Source organism: Mytilus galloprovincialis, chromosome 14 (genome assembly GCF_965363235.1).
Source record: "Mytilus galloprovincialis chromosome 14, xbMytGall1.hap1.1, whole genome shotgun sequence".
NCBI lineage: Eukaryota > Metazoa > Mollusca > Bivalvia > Mytilida > Mytilidae > Mytilus > Mytilus galloprovincialis.
This window is the reverse complement of record NC_134851.1, coordinates 2,233,734-2,259,151: the sequence shown is the minus strand read 5'-3', so window position 1 is coordinate 2,259,151 and position 25,418 is coordinate 2,233,734. Positions and strand designations below refer to the sequence as shown.

Below are 25,418 nucleotides of genomic sequence, written 5' to 3'. Positions count from 1 at the left end.
GGGGGAGCAAACCTTTGAAAGTAGGAGGATAGTTTATCAACATATTGGTAAGATAAAAAGTAAAATCACAAAAATACTGAACCCCAAGGAAAATTCAATCGTAAAATCCCTAATCAAATGGCAAAATCAAATTACAAAGCACATTAAACGAATGGACAACAACTGTCATATTCCTGACTTGGTACAGGCATTTTCAAATGTAGAAAATGGTTGATTGAACCTGGTTTTCTAGCCCCAAACCTCCCACTTATATGACAATCGCATCAAATTCTTTTTAGATAAAAAAAAAAAACTGTCAGATAAAAGAATTGAAAATGTAACTGTAAAAATTTGAATTTCGTCTAGTTTTGGGGTTTCATAGACTTGTATACGGTTTAGGGTATTGTTCATTGCCGAAGACCGTACGACATGTACGATGACCTGCATTTGCTTACATATTTTGGGCTTGGTGTAAAATTGTAGTATTGGTAACCATTCAACATTTATTATTTACATAGTCTCCTAATAAGTAGGGAATACAATATATATAACCCAATTTAAATAGGAAAGCTTCAGTTGATATTTTTATAGAGTAAGAAGAATGATTGCGCTTATATTTTTAATTTAACGTAATATGCAAACATTCAAAAGTCAAGTAGTTTCTAACAAAAGGAACAGAACAATCAACATTAATTACATACAAATGATTACAAGTGATTCAATATGATTAAAACACAATGTTTTAAAAAAAATATAATATAGTGAGTTTACTTTTGTTTGTGAAATAGACTATTCTTATTCTAATATCTTATTAACATTAATTAGAACCACCTAAGCAAATGGCAATTCAAGGAAGTGACAACGTAGACCAAGTACATGGAACGGAGGGACAACTCTTAACATTGACATGCACTGTTAAAAATGGCTATCCAGGGGAAACATTGTTATGGGCAAGTAATGGAACAGTAGTAAAAGTCGGAGGTCCGAGGATTCTGATACTAGAATGGTTTGCTAAACGGTCAGACCATTTACAGAATTATACATGTATGGCAAATAACACAGCGATGCAAGAACCACTTGAAAGAACTATTCAGCTCGATATAGCGTGTAAGTTTATACATTTATTTGGCATATCAACGGTATACAGATATAGAAGTATTTAGTCAATTGTAATATAACGAAACGACCGAAAAAAAGGTCCAATCAAGAATCATAAATCTAAAAGAAAAACCGGCAACACAAACACTTACATTGAACAGCCGAATTGATGGGTTATTCCAGGGCTTATATTTCCTACAATGAGTTCTTTGATACCAGATTGATGTTCACAATCTAGATAAAAGTAACACCGGCAGCACTTACAATCTCTCCAGTTTAAAGGTGATGTAAAAATGGTTGTGGGTAGTGTTTATGAAGTTCGTAAAGGAGGAACTAAAAAAAATTATATGTTGACATTCCAACATTTACGCGAGACACATATCTAAGAACTTAAATAGTTAATTAAGAACTTTAAAATTGGCAACACATATAGTTCTACAAGTTGAGGGTAAAGGCTTGTTGTACAATCAGCACATGGTAATTGTTTTTTTTTCTTTATTTTTCTTTATTTACACGTGATCATCTTGTAGGTGCTTTTTGATTCCAACAATCCACTTAATCTTTGGTATATTAATCACAAATGACAAATAATATCATCTACTAAAGACCTAAATTAGAGTCGAGAAAAATTTCTCTTTGCAGATAAACCATTTTTGTCAACAAATGACAGTAATGAAATTAAAAGTTTAGAAGGTCAATCTCTATACGTTACGTGTGATCAAAGTAGTAACCCTCCATCGAGTGAACCCAAATGGTGGTATGTTGATGCAATTGGCATAACACGGTTGTTTTCAAATAGCCATATCCTCTACATTAAGGTGATCACGCGACGAGACACTGGAATATACATATGTGAAGCCTCCAATACTATAGGAACGGGTTCAACAAACATCAGTATTGATGTCTATTGTAAGTATACAACGTGCATAACCTCTAAAAGAAAGGACCCGATAGTTTAAAAAACAAAACAATGATATGAAAGTAAGGAGATTTGTTTGATTGCCAATGTTACGCTATTCACCAGGGTCAAAGTGACATAAATGTATGCAACTATAGGTCATTCCGTAAGACAATGAGAAACTAGTATGAGTACTTTAACTGGCCAGGACATCGCAACGTGAAACGATTCAAAAGAGAAAACTAACAACCTGATTTATGACAAAACAATAAACGAATAACAATAATTTCAACAAAAAGACAGTTGGACGATTTCACACGAAAATCTATGATAAACGGGACTATTTCAACTTCCCAATTATCAATTTCCCATTTCTCAGCAGTAACCTACCCTCTGCCCCTTCGTATGGTGTTTACATATCTCAATTGATACGTTATGGCCGTGCATGTTCACACTATACAGACTTCATACACAGGAGTATGCTCCTAACACAGAAACTGCTCCAACAAAGTTATGAGGAGGACAGATTAAAAATGACACTCCGTAAATTTTACAGACACCATCACGAATTGGTTGGTCCATACGATGTATCTTTGTCCAAACTAACTATGGCCATTTTTACCACGTGTTAGATTGTGGTTTGTCATTACGTCGTCTGATCTTTTTATTACCGAACGTGACTTATTCCCGAATGTGACTGTTTTGCTGAGTGTGAATTCGTATTGCTATAAGACGTGTCACGGTACTTTTCCATCCCAAATTAATTTGTTGGGTTATGATGTTGTGTTTGTTGTGTGATCGGATTTTGTCAAATGTCTTAACGTTTGTAGTTGTAAATCGTATTCTTGTCTGTTGTATTATTGTGTTGTGTTGGGGATAACTACCCATCTAGTTCATTTGGTAGATTTAATTTTGGATCAACGAAATTTACACTATATATTTGCTTTGCAGTTTGATCAGAAGAAACACCCACAAAGCTAGATAATACAATTAATTATCTACTACAATAAAATATTAATTAGTACTATAATTTTCACTGTTATTAATAAAAGTTAGATAGGTCATACAAATCTAATTTTGAATTTCATCCAAATTCTTTCTTAATTTTCGGAACACGTTTTAGAAGTTTTAATGTGACGTCACTTTGGGCGTTGCATTGGCTATGGCTAACAGGGCTGTGATTTTGTAATGTATTCGTTTTTATTCTATAGCTAGTAACCACTTCAGTTTAATCATGTATATCTATTATATAGTCATTTTATAAAACTTACTGTTTGCAAAACTATGTATTATTCTTGATAATAATGATGTTTTTTTCCAAGGCGGAATAACCCTGGCCTCACAACGTTTTGGAACTTTTGGTCCTCGGCGATCTTCAACTTTGTAGTTGTTAGGGCTTTCATACTTTTTACATCTAAGCATAGTTTTGTGTGGACCTAGCGCGCGTCTGGCGTATAAAAATATTTTTTAACCTGTGGATGGCTTTTATTCGCTTGTTTTCTCCCATTTATCTGTTTATTTATTGTAACCCTGTCGTGTAATGTTGTCATTTTAATGTTATAATTAACACTGCCATTAAAGCGGGAGGTTTAGCATGCCACAAAACCAGGTTCAATCCACCATTTTTTCATAAAATGCCCTGTATCAGGTCAGGAAAATGGCCATTGTTACATTATAGTTCGTTTCTGTGTGTGTTACGTTTCGGTGTTGTGTCGTAGTTCTCTTATATTTGATACGTTCCCCTCAGTTTTAGTTTGTAACCCGGATTTGTTTTTTCTCTATCGATTTATGAATTTTGAACAGCGGTATACTACTGTTGCCTTTTTGTTAATAAGTAATAACCGTGATATCTAGGATATCTTCAACATAAGCGTTTCATGTACACATTTACCTGAAATGATCCACTACAGGGATATGTTTATTAAAGAAAAACATAAGTAAAATAATAGAAATACCAAACTCCGAGATTTGTTTTAAACGGAAAGTCCCTAAGCAAATAGTAAAATCTTAAGCTGAACAAATCAAAAGAATTGATAGCAACTGTCATACTCCTGACTTAGAACAGACATGTTCTTATGTAAATCATGGTGGATTAAACCTGTTTTACAGCTAGCAAAACCTCTCATTTGTATGACTGTCGCACACATTTGATATTGATGTCATTAAAAATAAAAATAAAACCATTACAACAAATAAACTAAAGTGACGTGTACCCTATGTCTCTTTATTTAAAAAAAATAATTGAATGAACATTAACAGCATATAATCCTCTGTAACGGTTTTAATCAAAGAAATTGTTAGATTTGAACACCAGTTTTTTTTTTTGTTTGCTCCAGATCCACCATCTGTCCATATTGACTATAACAATTACACCGAGAATGAAAACAGAAGAGAATTATTGTGCGTATCTAATGGAAATCCTGATACATACACATTCAGTCGGTGGGAGCACAACTCAGAATTTGGAGAACACATTCGATTTATTGATGGATATACGAATGGAAGTCTCGTCCTCCCATCCACTCAAACCAAAAGTTACCAGGATTCTGGTTTTTATGTTTGTACAGTCAGTAACGGAGTACCAGATACGCATGGTCAAGTAAACCAGTCGAATGATGCTTTTCTATCTGTACGAGGTAACACAACGAGCTTGATTAACTGTTGGTACTTTAAATAAATATTTGAAATAACAATTATTTTAAGCATTACCAGTTTTACCGCACCAGATGCGTAATTCTACAATAAATGTTACTTCAGTGATGCTCGAGATCGAAATAATTCAAAGTCAAAATATGAAACAAAGCAACAGTTCTTGAATAATGAGATACTCACGAAATGAAATGTTTTCACAAGGTAAAATAAGTGTGAAATGATCTTTTGTATAAGATTTGAAGTGTGAATTTTGAATGAAAAAATTGGACAGTAAAATGTACTTATCTGATGCTCACGATACCTGTTAGAGGTGTACAAGGACCAAGCTGTATTTGGTTCGTTGCATGAGTAAAAACAAACCCAAAAGTAAATTATTAGAACAGACCAATAATAACTTATATGATATGACAAGAAGAGTAGTATATACAAACATGATATACTCATCATAGATACTAGAATATAAATTGTGTCCTGCAGTGAATTTCATGTTTTGTCTACAAAAGGATCACAAGTGACGATCGAATTGGAAAAATGTAAAGAACGAAGTTGAAGAGCATTGAGGACCATAATTTCAACAATCTATTCCTAGGGTATAAAAAAAAGTCTTTTTCTTTTGCAAATTGATTATTTATAATCATGACCATGTCAATGATAGTTCATGTAAACACTTAATTGCTATTTATATGGAATAAACACAGAAGGAGTAAAATAGCGCGTTCACTTTCCAAATTGTATGAAGTAATGCAACTTATCATATAAATAACGCATAGCTGAAATGGTGATAGAGCAGATTGTTACCCCGAGGAAACATTGTTAACCGCGGCGAAACCAAGGTTGACAATGCTTTTTCGAGGGATACTAATCTGCTCTATCATCCTCTCAGCTATGTGTTATTTAATGTATTTTTCTGAATGTCCTATCATTATGGTCTTTTACATTTAATTATATTTTAAAAAGTATTTTCTATGACGTCACGTACATAACAACGTTACGGGTATTTAAAACAAGCAACAAAAGATGTTAACTTCTTTTATTTTGACAGTCAAATAATAAAATCTGAGCCACAACGTAGAAGCATTGCATTTTATTACTTGATGCAAATTCTTTAAATTATCAATTTTTATTGGTCTGGACGAGATGGTAACATTAAAAAAAATTGTCACCCGCTCAGCCATGTGATAGAGTAAGTTAACACCCTCGTATTAGCCAATCAAAATATAGCATTTTAACATGAAGTATAATAACAGCTAATATCACGCACGTTTGAACGTAATGTACCAGAATGCAGTCGACGGATTATTTCAAACCATAACTACACAAAAAACGTGTCGTATACTTTTGATAACTATTTACACCACTGGGTCGATGCCACTGCTGGTGGACGTTTCGGGTATCACCAGCCCAGAAGTTAACACTTCTGTGTTGGTGTTGACATGCATATCAATAATGTGGTCATTATTATAAATTTCCTGTTAACAAAACTTTGTATTTTCGAAAACTAAGGATTTTCTTATCCCAGGCATAGAGTACCTTAGCCGTATTTGGCACAACTTTTTGGAACTTTTGATCATCAATGCTCTTCAACTTTGTACTTGTTTGGCTTTATAAATATTTTGATTTGAGCGTCACTGATGAGTCTTATGTAGACGAAACGCGCGTCTGATACCTTTGATAACTATATATCAATAAGTTAACATGAATATATAAAAATTATATTGAACTTCATAACGTCAATTACTATGTTGCAGGAAAGCCTGTTTTTCTAGAAAGTAGCAAGCGAATATTTTACGGCATAATTGATGAGCCAACATATATTCGTTTAGAAGTATATAGCGTTCCTAAAGTTACGGATATACAACTGAAAGATATAAACGGTGCCCCCCTGAACCGACAGAGAGAAGCTGTTATAACAGATGAGCCAGCTCTGTTAAGACTCAGATTTCACAACACATTAGTTAAGTCAAATGGATATCTGTTAAAAATCCAATTCTCAACGTTTTCAGAAAAAGATGTCGGAAAGTATACCATGGATATTGGAAACAGTTATGGAAAGGATACCACAAACTTTACAATCCAGGCTGCTAGTAAGTTGCATTTTGTTCAAAAATCGTTTATTCAAATCAAACAGATTGTAAAATATTTATCATGTGCACACGACTCGCTTACAAAAAATGTAGAACAATAATACCAAATGCCAAGGTTAATTCAAAAAGATGAATTCCTTATTGTCAGTTTGTTATCGATTTATGAGTTTGACTGTCCCTCTGGTATCTTTCGTCCCTCTTATAACAGAGTATAACAGACAAAATCAAAATCAAAAGTTTTGTTTTGCTTTTCTAATTTTTGATCTCGAGCGTGATTGGTACAGTGTATTACCGAAATAAGATAAGACGAGACTGTATGCTCACTTATTTTCGTGGATACCAATTTTCGTGGTTTGAGAAAAGTATTGTATGTTCGTGGATATTTGATTTCTTTGTTTCAAAGTCTGCATTGAAGCTTACGAAAAAACTTTTAATTCGTTGAATATTTAAATTCGTGGTTCAGCTTTTCCCACGGAATGCACGTAAAATAATTAACCCACAGTAATATTATATATATATAAGTATCCCACACTACATCTTAATGTTCAACGTTGTATTTTGCAGGTCCACCAAGCATACCGATTAACTTTTCGGTAACACCATTGGTAAACGATGTCTTTGTAAACTGGCTTAAAAATTTCGATGGTGGTTTAGAACAAACATTTTTCATTGAATACCAAGTTGAAGGCAATATAAATTGGATTAGTGTGAAGTCATTAAATTCATCAGCATCTGCGGAATTGTCATGGCAAATATCTGGACTTCTGTCAACACAGACATACTTCTTTCGAATGTTTGCTCGAAATGCTTTAGGAGAAAGCAATAAAACAGCTATACGAATAATTCAGATGAAAGGTTAGTCTTACCTCATGATATACTAGTAATCACAACACTCAAATTAAAGTTTACCGTTTTTGATCTCTTTTTTTGTAGTTCACCACTTTGTAAATTCTTCTGTGAAAATTAAAATAAAACATTAAAAAGACCAACTTAAAAATAATTATAATTGAAGGCATTGCATATACAAAGCTATTAATTCAAAAGAACTAACGTAATAAACATACGATTACATACTCGACTAGAACTTTAAAATTACCGTACTAAGTGATCAGTAGATTACCGAATTTCAAACCTCATAAAAACAGTAAAATACAAATCCAGGTCAAATAAAGCTGCGGAAATCGCAGATACTTTAAAAAGAGCAAGACTGTGCTTTGGCAGAATTTGAATGAGTGCAACAGACTAAAATAAGTCTCAAATAATAAAACTTAGAAAAAATTATTAAACCAATTGCACAAATACACAAAAATATATCTGAATGTGTACATTGTTGTAAATTCATTACTGTGTTTTTAAGGTAAAGAAAAAGGCATGTTCACAATATTCGCTGTGATAAGCAGTGCTGGAGTAGTTTTTATAATTCTCCTACCTGCAGTAATATGTATTTGCATAAGAAATAGATGTTCTGGTGAAGTATCAGGAAATAGACCAAGGACCATAACAACTGATGGTCCAAGTATATATGATGAAATTCCTTCTGATCACATTCCCGAAAATTTCGTGCCGACATATACAAATGAGCCAAACGACGAATCGGGGCCGAGAATACGGATCGAACGTCAGTTAGAGACCAACTCCGATGTTTATATTTCTGGAAGTGAAGTCCATCAAGTAAACGATGATTATTTAGAACCATGGGTAAAAAGGCAATCAGTATCCGATTCATGTGGATCTGGGAGTGATGTTTGTGAAACTAATACATATTATTTACATCCAAATGTAAAGAGGCTATCGGTGTCCGAGTCCGGATCGTGTAATTCCGGGAGTGACATTTATCAAGTGAATAACGATTATTTACATCCATACGTATCCCTGCAGCCAAATTGGAAGGAAATATCCAAAGCACAAGGACTGTACATGCAACAACTTAAATAATTTAGGCGTTGAGTATTACTGTAAAATGGTTGATGAAAATCGATCATTCTAATAGACAATTTAACGACAGCTGAATTAATGGCATTTCTTTATCAGGTAGCAGATACAGATTTGTATTTTTTTAACCCTTCTTGGATTGCTTGCTAAATTATAGAGGTTGTCATGACCATTTGATAGTTTTCTTAATGTAGTTATTTAAAATGAACTACAAACGAAATTGCCAGTGAAAAATGGCTTTTAATTTGTAAAACAAACAATATACATCAGTTGAAAATCCCCAGTTAAATATAAATACCCATACTGAATATTTATGTACTTAATCCTACAAAAAGTATAATGAGATGTTTAGGATAGAATTTCTTGACATTTTTTTGAATATGATTTATTTGACAAATTTATAGAATATTGGGACGTCTTATGGAACTCTTGCAATAATTATTTTTAATACTCATCTTGACTCACGGTGTATTGTCTTTGATGTGATACACGCACTATGTCTTGAACTTTTTTTGTATCAGCCTTTCTTTAAAATGTATTAATAAATTAACTGCTGAACCCTTATAGGAAAAGTCAAAACTACTCATAAGAGATCTTGTGAAACCATCATCAGAGTATTTATAAACACTTTGAACTCAGGGGTTCTATAAAGATATTCATAATGGGGTTCCGCCCATGCTTGTGACTTGTCTCGTTTCCCATGTTAAAATCAGATAAGTTATAGCAGTGATAAGGTTTTATTTTGTGTTAATTACAGATGTGTGCTCCTAATACAAAAAAAAAAAAAAAACTGTCACAAAGAGGTATCAATACAACAAACTTAAATTTACACAACTTTAAAAAAAAAAGTTAACAATGTCTTTGATTTTTTACATCAAACAAACAAATATTGCTTATGAACAAATTGGTTGATCTTTTTGTTAGTCAACTGTAATTATTTTCAATTGGAAGAATGACTACTGAAAACTATATCCGACCAATTCAAAAGATAGGCGAAAATGACGAAACATTACTTAAGGGTTTCAAAGTAATACCGGAGGAACAACATCAACCATAAGAAGAAACCAACGAAGCAACAGAAACACTGAAGTGCAAATATAAACGACAATGCAACACACACGGAAGCGAACTATAAGCTAACAACTGTCATTTTCCTAACTTGGTACAGGACATTTCAAGAAAAAATGGTGGATTGAACCTGGTTTTGTGGCTAACAAACCTCGCACTTTTATGGCAATGTTAAATATAACACTAAACTGACAACAATACATGACTGGAATACAGTGCTAATAAACGCAAGAACATGCACACCATAAAACACAGGTAGCCTTAGAAGAAGCTTCATTGATTTTCAAAACACACATTTTCAGATTATGTAGATATGAACCACAACCTCTTCGAACACATTTTCTTCAAATCCTTATGTGTAAGAAAACCATAAGCTGTTACAAATCATGATTAATGTTATTGAACAACTAAGATTTTATTAAAAACCTGTGTTTCTTGCCAATCTGATCAGTCAAGTTAAATCCAAATGATTGTTACTGTTTATGCTTGTGTTTTGCTGTAATATCACTGTACCAAATCAACATAAAGGTTGAGCGCCACTGATATATTTAACCCCGTTATATCATGCCTGTGCGTTTTCAAAATCGACGTGTAAAGCGTGTGGTTGTCGTTAGTTATTGTCTTTCATACTGAAAAACAACTTATTTTAGCCGATACTTTTTCTTTTTTGGTCTCTTGTCGATCTTTCTGCGACTGACGAATTTTGATTCTTTAAGTCAAGATATTTGGGATCTATATGGCTCTGAAGAATACTGTTGCAATGCTAAATGTAATATCAAAAACTGAAAAACATGTAAAGTTTTAATAACCGATCTTCAATTTAACTAACAAATGTTTCTTTTCCAGGAGCTGATCATCTGAATTGTAAATCAACAAATATCGTCTTCGTATTTCTATGTATTTCTATTTATCTTATCTCATATGCCTTTCTTGAAATATGATTGGTTAAAAGCAACCGCTTTTAAACCGTGTATATTCCTTATTAGGTTAGTAAGCGGGACTTATTTCAATATACGGTTAGGAGCGGTGTTACGTCCCTTTATAAAAACAAGACTGTGTTGAGGAAAAGTCTGAAAGGTTTCAACCGACGAAAGTGGTGATGAACGATTGAAATAGATTGATAAAACACATTTAAAGCTAACAAGTTGTTATTTTGACATTTGTTTTTGTACAGACTAATTGAATTAGGTTCTTAATACTAACGGTATTGAAGACTTGATCCCTTCAATAAGCCACTAGTCTACAAACCACATGTTAAGATAGTCGGTAAGATAAATTCGGTATATAGTGTGCTAGTGACCTAATACGATATATATGGCGTCAGTAAATTCAATATGGAGTTCGGGTTTCGCTTTCACTCCATATGGAATTTAATTACCTTATATATCATTAAAGAATGAAAATAAGTTTCACATTTGTGTTACAATTTAAACAGCTATCAATTTATTAATTTAAGTTGTAGTATAAAAACTATATGAGGTCAAGAATAAATATGAACTTTTTTGTAATCGGAGCAAAGCTGTTTCCCCAGTTTCTCAGCCTCATCATTTGGTCATACAAAACAGATTATATGTTTCTGACATTGACCTTATATTGTTTATAAACGCTGCTCTTTGACGAATACTCAGTCATAGGAATCGTCATTATAATTATATCATCCAGTCTCCATTATAACTTTTTAAATTACTTTTTGCTAAGTATGAAGCACCCATTAATTTTCGCACGGTTACGTACAGCTGCGGAACCGTAAAGCTTAGGTCCTAATGCTATGCTTTGACAATTCGCACACCATAGAGCAACGGAATTTTTCCTATTTATAAACGTACGTATTTATGTTTGAATAGTTATTTCCGTGACACTGTCAATTAATCATTTCCTTTTAGAAACGCCCTCGCCTATTTTGTTCAGCCATTTTGAATCTCGTGACATTGTAATAGCAAGAACATGTACATTTTGTATTAAAACACGTGTTGATTGTTTCCGTTGTCTCGTATTCTACTGTTTGACTATTTTAATAAAAGAACGAGTTATTCGTCAATAATAAACAAGGAAATATTTAATCTTCCAAGTACTTTAAAAACTTAATTTAAATTATTGTTTCAAAGCTTGAAAAACACACGAATCAAGCTTAATAATAAGAAAACAAAATAAAAGGTTTATATCTTGTAAACAAGCTGCAAACAATTACAGCGGGTTTAAACGTTTTGATATGTAACAACCTTAACCCTTATCTGAAACAATAGTATAACATCACAACACAGAAAGACATACTATGAAAAAGCAATTGAAATGGCCTTAACTCAAACAGAAGACATATTAACACAAATTAGCGAATACATTTGGTCTATGATACAATGTAAATACAAAATCAATAAAAATTAAAAACCAATTGTTCAGAGAACCATTGATGGTCTTTCCACCAGTTAAGACCTTTTTTTATATAAAAATATTAAAATTTTGTTTTAAATGTCAATTTTAGCGCCAAATGACAGCTTATTGAACGCATATTCAAAAAATATATGGTTTCTATAAAAAAATATATAGAAAAGGGAGATAATCTTTTACTTCCGGTTTAAAAAGTTTACTTCCGGTATTGTTTGATAGTTTACTTGACACTGATTCCAAAAATATATGGTTCTATATACTTTTACATTGATTTAGTACAAAAAATAGCTACTTCCGGTTTACAAAAGGTCATTTCCGGTTGTGTTTTTTAAGTCACATTGCTCACAACTTAATGCAAAAAGTCCCATGGCTTTATCATGTGTACATATGAGGTAAAAGCAAAGGTCAAAATCTAGAACGTTTAATTAGCATATGACCTAGAGCTCAATTTCAAGGTCATAAACCAAGGACCTCAAATCAAAAGACTCTAGTCCTCTACTTTATATTGTTAATGAGTTATATTACCATACTTATGATATTAAATATAAAAAGGGGGAAAACTTGCGTCAAATGTCTACGTACCCTTTCGACTAAAATTTATGTGTTACAACATGTCGTAACTAACAATTGTGTGAAAATATTTTGGCGATATCTTGTATGATTTCTGAAAATAAGAGATAACAAGCCAAAATCAAAATTTTAATCATGACCTTGACCTTTGACCTTGACCTCATTTTCATTTTTTTGAACCAAGGACCTCAATTCAAAAGACCCTAGGCCTCTACCACTTATGGTTTTCCAGTTAAAAATGCATATCACTTATATCAAATATAAAAGGGGAAATAACTCTCATATGGAGTCTCCGGATAGCTTCGGTCAAAATGAATCAAATCATCCTGAGGATATAACAAGCAATTTGGTAAAATAAATTTGTCGGTTTCTTATACGGTTGCGAAGATTAAGCGATAACAAGAAAAACAGTGTTCGGGGAGATAACTCTTATATGAGAAAGTATTCGGTTTAGCAGGGTCAGTTTCAAAAGCGCATAAACTGTTCGATATCATATTTCATTTATCTAAGCGACATCTTGCGAAACAAAAAAAAACAGCGAAGGAAAAAAAATTAGGCGGAAGAAAAAAAAAATAATAATCAGAAGAAAACCAATAGGTCTTTCCACGGAAAATTGGAAAGACCTAATAAGGGGTGAATGAATAAAGGCAACTGTAGTATATCGTTGTGAGAAATTTATATGTCTTCTAACATTATTCACAGAATCTGGATTTATCACATAAATCATGAGCGCATGAACTCGTAATTCATTATGTCTTTAGATTCACATTTCAAGAACTCAAAACTTTACAAAGTAACATCGTAATTGACATATCAGTATCACATGACAATAGACAACCTTTGTACTGCACTGGTTATCTTATGCACATCAAATTAAGCAGTTTGCTGAAAAAAATTGTCTATCAACGTATGTGTCACCCATTAACTGGTAGGCTATGCCACAAAATACTGGTGACGATATGTGTGTTATTTTACCAAAAGTTGTCAAATTAATTGTTGATCTAAGTTGTTGTAAAGAATATCTACATGATGTCATGTCCTGTTGATGGTTATAACATAAGAAGCTCAGGAAATAGTCAAATGATAACAAATCATAAACTGCATGGGATTTTGAAACATCAAGTTGTAGTTCTTTAGGAACTATAGATGAGTTCTTGCGAAATATAAGATCGTCAATTGTTATTGCTTTTAATTCTGTATAAAGATTTTCTTTTTCTATTATGGTTAGATCATGTCGTTTGATAAATGCGTACTCGGGTAAGGTTCTTCCCGTGTTTTTTCTTTCAGGATATTTCTGCAAAGCATATTTCAAGACATTTAATGAGGCAAAGTAATTTTGATGAACATAGAAAAAAGAAGCTAACGTCAGCCATCCTGATATTGCATCTGAATGTATACCTATCAATAAATGAGTGAGATCGTATTTGTACTTGGAGTAGCGCTGTTTGTTTTCTAAGCTAAATTGGTATTTTGATGTATCCGGAGCAGATCTACATACCTTTGATAAAACCAGACCTTGCATGACGTAGATATATATGTAGTAGATTTATTTTCTTAATTTCTTGAATATCAAATTTTGTATTTTGTACTGATCTCGGATTTCCACTTATAAATGATTCAGCAAGTGTATAGAATTGTCTTTTATAATCTTGCAGGGTCTAGATCTCTGAAGACGCAAAACAATTTACCCCTTGTTCATATAATTGCTCAAGTAAGGTTGCCAATTTTTCCTTGTTCATATCACAAAAACGTAAATCGAAAAAGTAATTGTCAGGAATAAAATAATGAGACAAGATTGCATACTTTACACAGTACAGCAGTCTTTGTAGCCATGCCATAAGACAAGGTATAATATTATCTGGTCGCCATAAATGTTGATCCGTTTCTTCGGAAATCCAAAACATCAATGTTTTCAAGAAGTAAGAACACAATAAACCTTTCATATCTTCATGTTTTTCTACTATTTCCTTTAACAAGATTTTTAAAAGAGCTTAACATAATAATTGTGTATGACTGAAGGAATATATAAGTTATCTTTCTGCTAGAGAAAATGAAATTCACCATTCCAGATCTTCATTTATTGATCCTTTGAATTTTGATCAATTTGAACAAATAACACTCCACAAGATATTATTTTAGAAATTGTTTTAGGTGATGGCCACGGAGAACGAGGTCTACTGGTTCATGTCTTGGCTTGAAATATTCATTGGTCACATTTCAGACAATATGCAACATCAAGAAGATCATACACATCTGATAAACAGGGACCATGAATTTTCATTTCATAAGGAAACAATTGCAAATAATCCTGTCTAAACAGTTCACTCGAAAACCTGCCTCCTATATTATTGTTTTCCCACACGCATTTGAAAGCTTTCTGATCACCTAGAAGACGTAATTGTGCAAAACATGGTAGGGTCTTCTCTGTATTCATAATTAAAGGAACTGTCAGACTATCAAAAACAACTTCTGTTTCTGATTGATATACTTTATATAAAGAATTAATACTCATCATATCTACATCACTACCTTTTAAATCAAGTCCTTCGGCCTTACTTCCACTGTGTATTACTTTCAAATTATTGTTTAAGCCCATTTCAACAACATCAAGATTAAATCACCTAATTCTCACGACCTCCTCAGATCCAGTTTTCTGACAAAGATACTTGTAAAAATTTAATGATTCGCATTTTTCTTAAGATATTCTTCCAATGTCAGTCTGCAAAATAAGTTATCCGTAATCATAAATAAAAGTAACACCAACTTCTGTATTTGACATTGCAAAAACAAACATTAGTAAGGATTAGTTTCTTTTCACTTTTCACTACGTAACTAAGAGTAAAATCACACATGCGTTTGTCTATTCTCCATGGGTAACCACTCAAATTTTGTTTAAAATATATTTGTTACCTGTAGGTTTACATACTTATGCCTTTAGTCAGTATTATCTTCTGTCTTGCTAGCTTTTTAATAATACATGTATAATAAGAGTGATAATAATTGGTCTCAATGTTGAAGAAACTTGTTGATTTGTCTTTAAGCTAAAAAAAAAAATCACAATTAAAAAGTAATACTATAATCTTTATTGTATTTTATTTCATCCACTTTCTATTAATCTATACTGAAATTTAAAAGGGGGAGGTTTGCGATCTACAAAAGTTAGTTTTACTCGTTCATTTTTCCATATACTAGTATATGTTCTAGTACCTGTCCAAAGTTGAGAACCTCGTTAGAAGTTTTCATATGTCATATCTTATTTTTTTTCGTTATTTGGAGAATGTTTGTTTTTATGACAGACATTAACAAAAATAGGGGATGCGGCATGATTTCGTAATGAGAAAACGATGCACAAAAGACTGACAAAAGAGAATATAAGCAAACATAGCATACATTTTTTTTAATTCACATTGAACGTTTAACAATATCCTTTAACTCTACTTTTCGCTATATAGATGATGTTCTTTCACTAAATAATACAAAATTTGGTGACTATGTTGAACGCATCTATCCCATCGAACTAGAGATAAATGATACAAAAGATACAGTTCAATGAGGGTCGGTTGAAAACAAAACTTTACGACAAAAGAGATGATTTCAGCTTTCCAGTTGTGAACTTTCCATTTCTAAGTAACAACATTCCAGTAGCACCTGCATACGGATATATATCTCCCAATTGAAACGATATTCCCGTGCTTGCATTTCCTATCATGATTTTCTTGATAAAGGGTTGCTGCTCACAAGGAAGCTGTTAAGCCAAAAGTTCCACATGGTGAAGTTGAAATCATCCTTTCGTAAATTTTACGGACGACATCACGAGTTGGTTGACCGTTATGGAATAACTGTTTGCCAAATGATTTATGATATGTTCCTTACGTCGTAACTACAATCCCCTTCTATTTCATGAATGTGACCTACCAAATAAGACTATTTACCGGATTTGTTATCAAATGAGCAACACGACGGATGCCGCATGTGGAGCAGTATCTGCTTACCCTTCCGGAGCACCTGAGATCACCCCTAGTTTTTGGTGGGGTTGGTGTTGCTTATTCTTTAGTTTACTTTGTTGTGTCATGTGTACTATTGTTTGTCTTTCTGTCTTTTTCGTTTTAAGCCATGGCGTTGTCAGTTTATTTTCAATGTATAAGTTTGACTGTCCCTCTGGTATCTTTCGACCCCTTCGACTCAGTGTGATTTAGGTCTTGACATCTTTTTTAAGGCATTTATATTTAAATTGCCCTGTTAGAGTCAATCTTGAGGTGAAGACTATATTTTGCTCTCTAGATGTCTACGTTATTTTTGTCGTTGGTTTGCTATCTCATTTACTTATACCCCACATCTACCTTTGATTTATTATTATAATTTCTATAAACTGAACATTATTGTTCTATTCCTTTTTACATCATTGGATATTTGAATGTTCTAGAGTCACATTTGGCATGCACATTGTTATTTAAGATTCAAACATTCAACATTGTTGTTATCTCTTTCATGTACTCTAGACGTGGCTTTATATTTACATGTATAAACATCCCAATTTAGAGAAGTTGACAGAGATATACACCTGGTAATTGTACATTTAAGAGGATGTCCAAGTAAATATCAGGCAAATCCTATGATATGGGTTGCACAACATAATTTTTTTCCCACTGAATTTTTGGTTCCAATGCAATGTTTATATCATACAAAGGATATATATGTCAAAGATATTTTTGAATCAACAGTGGATGGCTCAGAAAATGATTTTAAAGTTCACTAACAACGCAACCAATTTTTTTACAAAATGAAGAGTTATCTCCCCTTTTTAATGAATTTTTAGTGTTTTCTATGTATTTTTTCTCTCTTTATTTGTTGCAGTTAATAAAAAAACAAAATTTAACTTTGAGAAAGAATGAATTTGTGATATGAAATAGATGAAAAAATTTTGAAAACAAAGTATGTCATGTGCCATCCACTGCCTGGTTTTTCCATGGACACCCTCTTAAATGGTTAATATTGCAAAATGATATTCAGAATCAGCATGAATGTCGGTCTACATCTTCCATTAATCAAATAACTGGCAGATGACAAAACAGCGGGATGGTTGTTGTTTCAATTTACACCTTTATATGGTTAAGATAGGAACACTTTCAACGACACTTGTACATTTATTCAAATAAACAAATTATGTTTAAGACATAATAAATGTTTAAGAAGAAGAAAAATACTTAACTTTTATTTTTTCCAGAACTCTAAAAATCTTTAATAGCAATAAACAAATGCAAATTTGAATTAGTACACAGAAAAACTTTTAGTATTTCGTCAAATTCACACTGTGGCTTGTGTGTACTGCAAATAAGCTTTTTATTATCCTGATCTTTAGCAAAATTCTAGTCATACGAAAAGTGTTTGAGTTCTATATATACATGTTAATTATCCGGACAAAGTTTATAAAACTTCAACAACCTTTAATCAGGACTTAAATTCAATTAAAAATTTTCATCACCATGAATTTATTTTTAAACAATAATTGAATAATATCATTTTTATTATTATTATGAAGGTGTGTGAGTTCTACATCAAGAAAAAATGGTGGATTTAACCTGGTTTTGTGGTTAACAAAACTCGCACTTGTATGGCAATGTTAAATATAATACTAAACTGACAACAATACATGACTGGAATACAGTACTAATAAACGCAAGAAAATGCACACCATAAAACACAGGTAGCCTTAGAAAAAGCTTCATTGATTTTCAAAACACACATTTTCAGATTATGTATATATGAACCACAATCCCTTCAAACACATTTTCTTCAAATCCTTGTGTGTAAGAAAACTATAAGCTGTTACAAATCATGATTAATGTTATTGAACAACTAAGATTTTATTAAAAACCTGTGTTTCTTGCCAATCTGATCAGTCAAGTTAAATCCAAATGATTGTTACTGTTTATGCTTGTGTTTTGCTGTGAAATCACTGTACCAAATCAACATAAAGGTTAAGCGCCACTGATATATCTAACCCCGTTATATCATGCATTTGCGTTTCCAAGATCGACGTGTAAAGCGTGTGGTTGTCGTTAGTTATTGTCTTTCATACTGAAAAACAACTTATTTTAGCCGATACTTTTTCTCTTTTGGTCTCTTGTCGATCTTTCTTCGACTGACGAATTTTGATTCTTTAAGTCAAGATATTTGGGATCTATATGGCTCTGCAGAATACTGTTGCAATGCTAAATGTAATACCAAAAACTGAAAAACATGTAAAGTTTTAATAACCGATCTTCAATTTAACTAACAAATATTTCGTTTCCAGGAGCTGATCATCTGAATTGTAAATCGACAAATATCGTCTACGTATTTCTATGTATTTCTATTTATCTTACCTCATATGCATTTCTTGAAATATGATTGGTTAAAAGCAACCGCTTTGAAACCGTGTATATTCAATATTAGGTTAGTAGGCGAGACTTATTTCAATATACGGTTAGGAGCGATGTTACGTCCCTTTATAAAAACAAGACTGTGTTGAGGAAAAGTCTGAAAGGTTTCATCCGACGAAATTGGTGAAACGATTGAAATAGATTAATTAAACACATTTAAAGCTAACAAGTTGTTATTTTGACATTTGTTTTTGTACAGACCAATGGAATTAGGTTCTTAATAATAACGGTATTGAAGACTTGATCCCTTCATTAAGCCACTAGTCTACAAACCGCATATTAAGATAGTCGGTAGGATAAATTCGGTATATAGTGTGCTAGTGACCTAATACGATATATATGGCGTCAGTAAATTCGATATGGAGTTCGGGTTTCGCTCTCACTCCATATGGAATTTAATTACCTTATATGTCATTAAAGAATGAAAATAAGTTTCACATTTGTGTTACAATTTAAAAAGCTATCAATTTATTAATTTAAGTTGTAGTATAAGAACAATATGAGGTCAATGTCAGAAAAAATATAAACTTTTTTGTAATCGGAGCAAAACTGTTTCCCCAGTTTCTCAGCCTCATCATTTGGTCATACAAAACAGATTATATTTTTCTGACATTGGCCTTATATTGTTTATAAACTCTGCTCTTTGACGAATTCTCAGTCATAGACATCGTCATTATACATCACCCAGTCTCCATTATAACTTTTTAAATGACTTTTTGCTAAGTATGCAGCACCCATTAATTTTCGCACGGTTACGTACAGCTGTGGAACCGTAAAGCTTAGGTCTTATTGCTATGCTTTGACAATTCGCACACCATAGAGCAACGGAATTTTCCCTATTTATAAACGTACGTATTTATGTTTGAATAGTTATTTCCGTGACACTGTCAATTAATCATTTCCTTTTAGAAACGCCCTCGCCTATTTTGTTCAGCCATTTTGAATCTCGTGACATTGTAATAGCAAGAACATGTACATTTTGTATTAAAACACGTGTTGATTGTTTCCGTTGTCTCGTATTCTACTGTTTGACTATTTTAATAAAAGAACGAGTTATTCGTCAATAATAAACAAGGAAATATTTAATCTTCCAAGTACTTTAAAAACTTAATTTAAATTATTGTTTCAAAGCTTGAAAAAAACACGAATCAAGCTTAATAATAAGAAAACAGAATAAAAAGTTTATGTCTTGTAAACAAGCTGCAAACAATTACAGCGGGTTTAAACGTTTTGATATGCTTATCTGAAACAATAGTATAACATCACAACATAGAAAGACACAAATGAGCGAATAAATTTGATCTATGATACATTGTAAATACAAAATCAATAAGATAAGGGGTGAATAAATAAGGGCAACTGTAGTATACCGTTGTGAGTAATTAATAAATCTTCTAAAAATATTCACAGAATCAGGATACATCCCATAATTTATTAGCATACGAATTCGTGATTCATTATGTCTTTAGATTCACATTTCAAGAACTCAAAACTTTACTAAGTAACATCGTAATTGACATATCAGTATCACATGACACTAGATAACCTTTGTACTGCACTGGTTAACTTATGTGAATCAAATTTAGCAGTTTGCTGAAAAAATTGTCTAGTAACGTATGTGTCACCCATTAACTGGTAGGCTATTCCACAAAATACTGGTGACGATATGTGTGTTATTTTACCAAAGGTTGTCAAATTAATTGTTGATCTAAGTTGTTGTAAAGAATATCTACATGATGTCATGTCCTGTAGTTGGTAATAACATAAGAAGCTTAGGAAATAGTCAAACGATAACGGATCATAAACTGCATGGGATTTTGAAACATCTAGTTGTAGTTCTTTAGAAATTATAGATGAGTTCTTGCGATATATAAGATTGTCAATTGTTATTGCTTTTAATTCTGTATAAAGATTTTCTTTTTCTATTATGGTCAGATCATGTCGTTGGATAAATGCGTACTCGGGTAAGGTTCTTCCCGTGTTTTTTCTTTCAGGATATTTCTGCAAAGCATATTTCAAGACATTTAATGAGGCAAAGTAATTTTGATGAACATAGAAAAAAGAAGCTAACGTCAGCCATCCTGATACTGCATCTGAATGTATACCTATCACTAAATGAGTGAGATCGTATTTGTACTTGGAGAACTGCTGTTTGTTTTCTAAGCTAAATTGGTATTTTGATGTATCCGGAGCAGATCTACATACCTTTGATAAATATAACGCAAACAAACCTCTAGATAAACCAGACCTGGCATGACGTAGACATTTATTTAGTAGATTCATTTTCTTAATATCTTGAATATCAAATTTTGTATTTTGTACTGATCTCGGATTTCCACTTACAAAATATTCAGCAAGTATATAGAATTGTCCTTTATAATCTTGCAGGGTCTCAGAAGACGCAAAACAATTTACTCCTTGTTTATATAATTGCTCAAGTAAGGTTGCCAATTTTTCCTTGTTCATATCACTGCAACGTAAGTAGAAAAAGTTATTGTCAGGAATAAAATAATGTGACAAGATTGAATACCTTACACAGTACACCAGTTTTTGTAGACATGCCATAAAACAAGGTATTATATTATCTGGTCGCCATAAATTTTGGTCCGTTTCTTCGGAAATCCAAAACATCAATGTTTTCAAGAAATATGAACACAATAATTCTTTCAAATCTTCATGTTTCTCTACTATTTCCTTTAACAAAATTTTTAATAGAACATAGCATAATAATTGTGTATGACTGAAGGAATAGACAAGTAATCTCTCTGCTAGAGAAAATGAAATTCGCCATTCCAGATTTTCATTTATCGACCCTTTGCATCCAATTGGAACAAATAACACTCCACAAGATATTATTTTAGACATTGTTTTAGGTGAAGGCCATGGAGAACGCGGTCTACTGATCCATGACCTCGCTTGAAATATCCATTGGTCACATTTAAGACAAAACGCAACATCAAAAAGATCATTTATATCTGATAAACAAGGACCATGAATTTTCATCTCATAAGGAAACAACGGCAAATGATCCTGTCTAAAAAGTTCACTCGAAAACCTGCCTCCTATATGATTGTTTTCCCACATATATTTGAAAGCTTTCTGTTCATATAGAAGACGTAATTGTGCAAAACATGGAAGGGTCCTCTCTGTATTCATAATTAAAGGAACTGTCAGACTATCAAAAACAACTTCTGTTTCTGATTGATATACTTTATATAAAGAATTGATACTCATTATATCTTCGTCACTACCTTTTAAATCAAGTCCTTCGGCCTTACTTCCACTGTGTATTACTTTCAATTTATTGTTAAAGCCCATTTCAACAACATCAAGATTTAACCTTCTCATTCTAACGACCTCCTCAGATCCTGTTTTGTGACAAAGATACTTGTAAAAATTTAATGACTCGCATTTCTCTTTAGATTTTCTTCCCATGTCAGTCTACAAAATAAGTTATCAATAATCATAAATAAAAGTAACACAAACTTCTGTATTTGGCATGGCAAAACAAACATAAGTTAGGATCAGCTGCTTTTAATTTTCTTACTATGTAACTAAGAGAAAGATCACACATGCTTTTCTACCTCAAAAATAGATTACCTTAGCTGTATTTGGCAAAACTTTAATAAAAAATGGTGCTCAATGCTCTTCAACTCCGTACTTTATTGGCCTTTTTAACTTTTTGGGATTCGAGCGTCACTGATGAGTCTTTTGAAGACGAAACGTGCGTCTAGCGTTATTACAAAATTTAATCTTTGTATTTATTATGAGTAGATTTGTCTATTATCAATGGGTAACCACTAAAACTTTGTCTAAATATATTTGTTACTTATAGGTATGCACACAGATGTCTATCAGTATTTTCTTCTGTATTGATAGCCTTTTAATGTGGTTACTAACACTACAGGAATATCACTCTATAAAATCAGCTAAACGTTTTAACTACGTTGTGTTGTTAAGGGAATATTAAGTTTCTCAGTGCTCAAAATTATTGTTTGCCAAACTGCTATATAACCAGTGTAATTTTTCTGATAAGATGGTTGGTTCAATTTTTTTGAATTTTTATATTTTTGTCAAAGGGTAAAAGTAAATACTTTGTAAACATTTTATGAAAATTAAACGAGTCAAATTAATTTTAGTGAAGGTGTTGGGTACCACCTTAATAATATAATAAGAGTGTTAATCATCGGTCTAAATGTTGAAGACACTTGTTGATTTGTTTGACAGCATTTTCTTACTAAAAATAATATCAATTGTACTGCACATTATTTGCATATCGACAAGTTATGTTATAGAAGGTTAAAACACTTTTTTTAAAGTCTAGTGCTCAGTATAGCAAGTTTAATTTCGTTAATATATGCAGGAATTTGTGTACTTTACCGTCCAATAATATGCATATTGTGCAAATGGAAGAAATTTGTTTTTCAATTTAAACAGTGTTTTCATAATCATCTTCAAAAGTAGAAGTTCATATACGTTTCAGATGTTTATAATTATGTTTGAATGAAACCTTAATACAATCTGTATCCCAGTTAACCAATTTAATTTAGACAGTTTCAATTACCGTATTTCCATAAAGTCGTAATATTTTAGAATATTGAAGGGAATGTCCCTCGTACATATGGTGTCAATCTTGCTTCAAACACACACTATTAAAGTGACAGAGGTAGAAGTGTCCATTAAACACTTTAGGTCAATGGTGTCTGGGGAAAATGGATTTTGTTTTGTATACTTTTCCAATTAATTTACAAAAGAGGATTATGATTTAAAAACCTATTTATATGATGGTTCTCTGTATATAGTTTGACAAAGAACCATTTGCTTTACACTAACATTGAAGAATATATGTATGGTCCTTTGTAGAAATAAGGTTAATTTGTCAAACTACATTGGAACATGATATGATGTTGGATGTCATTCTTACAAATTAAAAATTTGATAACCAATTACAACATAAATCTTAAAACTCATGTGAAGTATTAACTATTACCAATATTTTGTGAATGGAAAACGTATTGTCCTGAGATATGCTTGTCAACTTGTTCTCGGTTGGTTATACTGACTTTTTCTTAGTTTTATCATTGTCGCGCCCTACCCATGATAGTAGAAGACATTTGTTTTTCTAGTTTATAGGTTTGTACTTTAAATCGTACCACCTGTATAAGGTTAGGTTTTGGTTTAAGATATTGAAACATTGCAATAGTGGAGAAATCAACTTAAAGCTTGGTACAGATGTTCATAAAGATTCGATTTTTCAAAATTTTTTGATTTGACATTATGGATTCGAATGATATCTAATAGTGCGAGCAAAGAAATATCTAGAAAATGGTAAAAGCAACTTGATCTAACATTAAATAAAGCAATAAGTTTGAATGGTTTACCTTCTTTTCCATTTTTATTGAAATTGTTTTCTATTTCCAATCTTGATTATGCCATTCAACTAAAATACCTTTACTGTTACTATATCACGTATATTTTACGCATTGTTTCCATGTTCAGAAAGTAAATTTTCTGAATTATATATATATATATATATATATGTATAATTTTATGTAGTCTTGAGTTTCCTTTAGGACGGAAGAAGATGCGTATAAGTACTTCAAACAGTAGTTGCAAGTTTTAAGTGGATGGAAAATTTCAAACTGAAATCAATAATATGTTGTTTTTTTAAGTGCTACGAAAGCAATCAATAGTAGCGAAACACTTTATTATAGGGAAATTAAATATCTGTTGTTGTTAATTTCCTTCATCTACATTCAAATAAGTATCTTCATTTCCATGAAATGAACTTGCGACTTGCAATAAAGCATTAATACCAAAATGTTCAACTATGTTTCGTAAAAAATCTATTTTACAATTTAAATGCTTGGGCATAGTCTTACTATCAGAGTTCACAAAGTACTTAAACAGTTGCAGTTGTATCAGCTTTAAGTTGTGAGCATAAATAAATAGTTATACTGTACCGAGCCTTTTTTTCCTCGTAAAAACAACTGTTTGTGTTTAAATAGTTGAAAATGAGATGGAAGATACAAACGGACATTCAAAATTCATAGGTAAATAAAAACCGATCACGTCATGTTCAAAAACAAAAACTGACGAAAAGACAAACAAGTCAACAACACTGCATCAATAACTAAGGAATGAGAAATGCGAGGTTCACATACTTGACAACTGATATAAAACATTGTGGGAATGTCTTTATTAATTTTGTGTATGTTACGCATTAATTGTGTGTGTATGTGTGTGTGACATAGTTAATTCCTGTATGTTACACTGTGTGCGTAGGGTAGTTATTTCATGAATGTTACACACTGGGATGTAAGGTGACAA

The 25,418-nt window shown here is 32.2% G+C and overlaps 2 protein-coding genes across 2 annotated transcripts; one reads left to right on the top strand and one right to left on the bottom strand.

The window, feature by feature from the left end:
* The first annotated feature begins 1,726 nt into the window (after positions 1 to 1,726).
* On the top strand, positions 1,727 to 9,149 carry LOC143058440 (uncharacterized). The gene is made up of 5 exons (XM_076231926.1): positions 1,727 to 1,986; positions 4,312 to 4,611; positions 6,376 to 6,711; positions 7,276 to 7,566; positions 8,069 to 9,149. Exons 3-5 carry the CDS (start codon positions 6,654 to 6,656, stop codon positions 8,644 to 8,646), a joined length of 927 nt encoding a protein of 308 aa, XP_076088041.1. The 5' UTR covers positions 1,727 to 1,986; positions 4,312 to 4,611; positions 6,376 to 6,653; the 3' UTR covers positions 8,647 to 9,149.
* Positions 9,150 to 20,615: 11,466 nt separating this feature from the next.
* LOC143059329 (uncharacterized) lies at positions 20,616 to 24,481 on the bottom strand. Its single transcript, XM_076232811.1, has 3 exons — positions 24,470 to 24,481; positions 21,624 to 22,529; positions 20,616 to 20,834 (listed from the first exon to the last, which is right to left on the bottom strand). Exons 1-3 carry the CDS (start codon positions 24,479 to 24,481, stop codon positions 20,616 to 20,618), a joined length of 1,137 nt encoding a protein of 378 aa, XP_076088926.1.
* Between the last annotated feature and the right edge of the window lie 937 nt (positions 24,482 to 25,418).

Coding starts and splice junctions, on each gene's coding strand:
- LOC143058440 (XM_076231926.1), top strand. CDS start 6,654: ATGGATATTGGAAACAGTTATGGAAAGGATACCACAAACTTTACAATC. Junction 6,712..7,275: donor CTTTACAATCCAGGCTGCTA/GTAAGTTGCATT, acceptor TGTATTTTGCAG/GTCCACCAAGCATACCGATT. Junction 7,567..8,068: donor ACGAATAATTCAGATGAAAG/GTTAGTCTTACC, acceptor TGTGTTTTTAAG/GTAAAGAAAAAGGCATGTTC.
- LOC143059329 (XM_076232811.1), bottom strand. Junction 20,835..21,623: donor TACAAAAACTGGTGTACTGT/GTAAGGTATTCA, acceptor TACCAACTACAG/GACATGACATCATGTAGATA.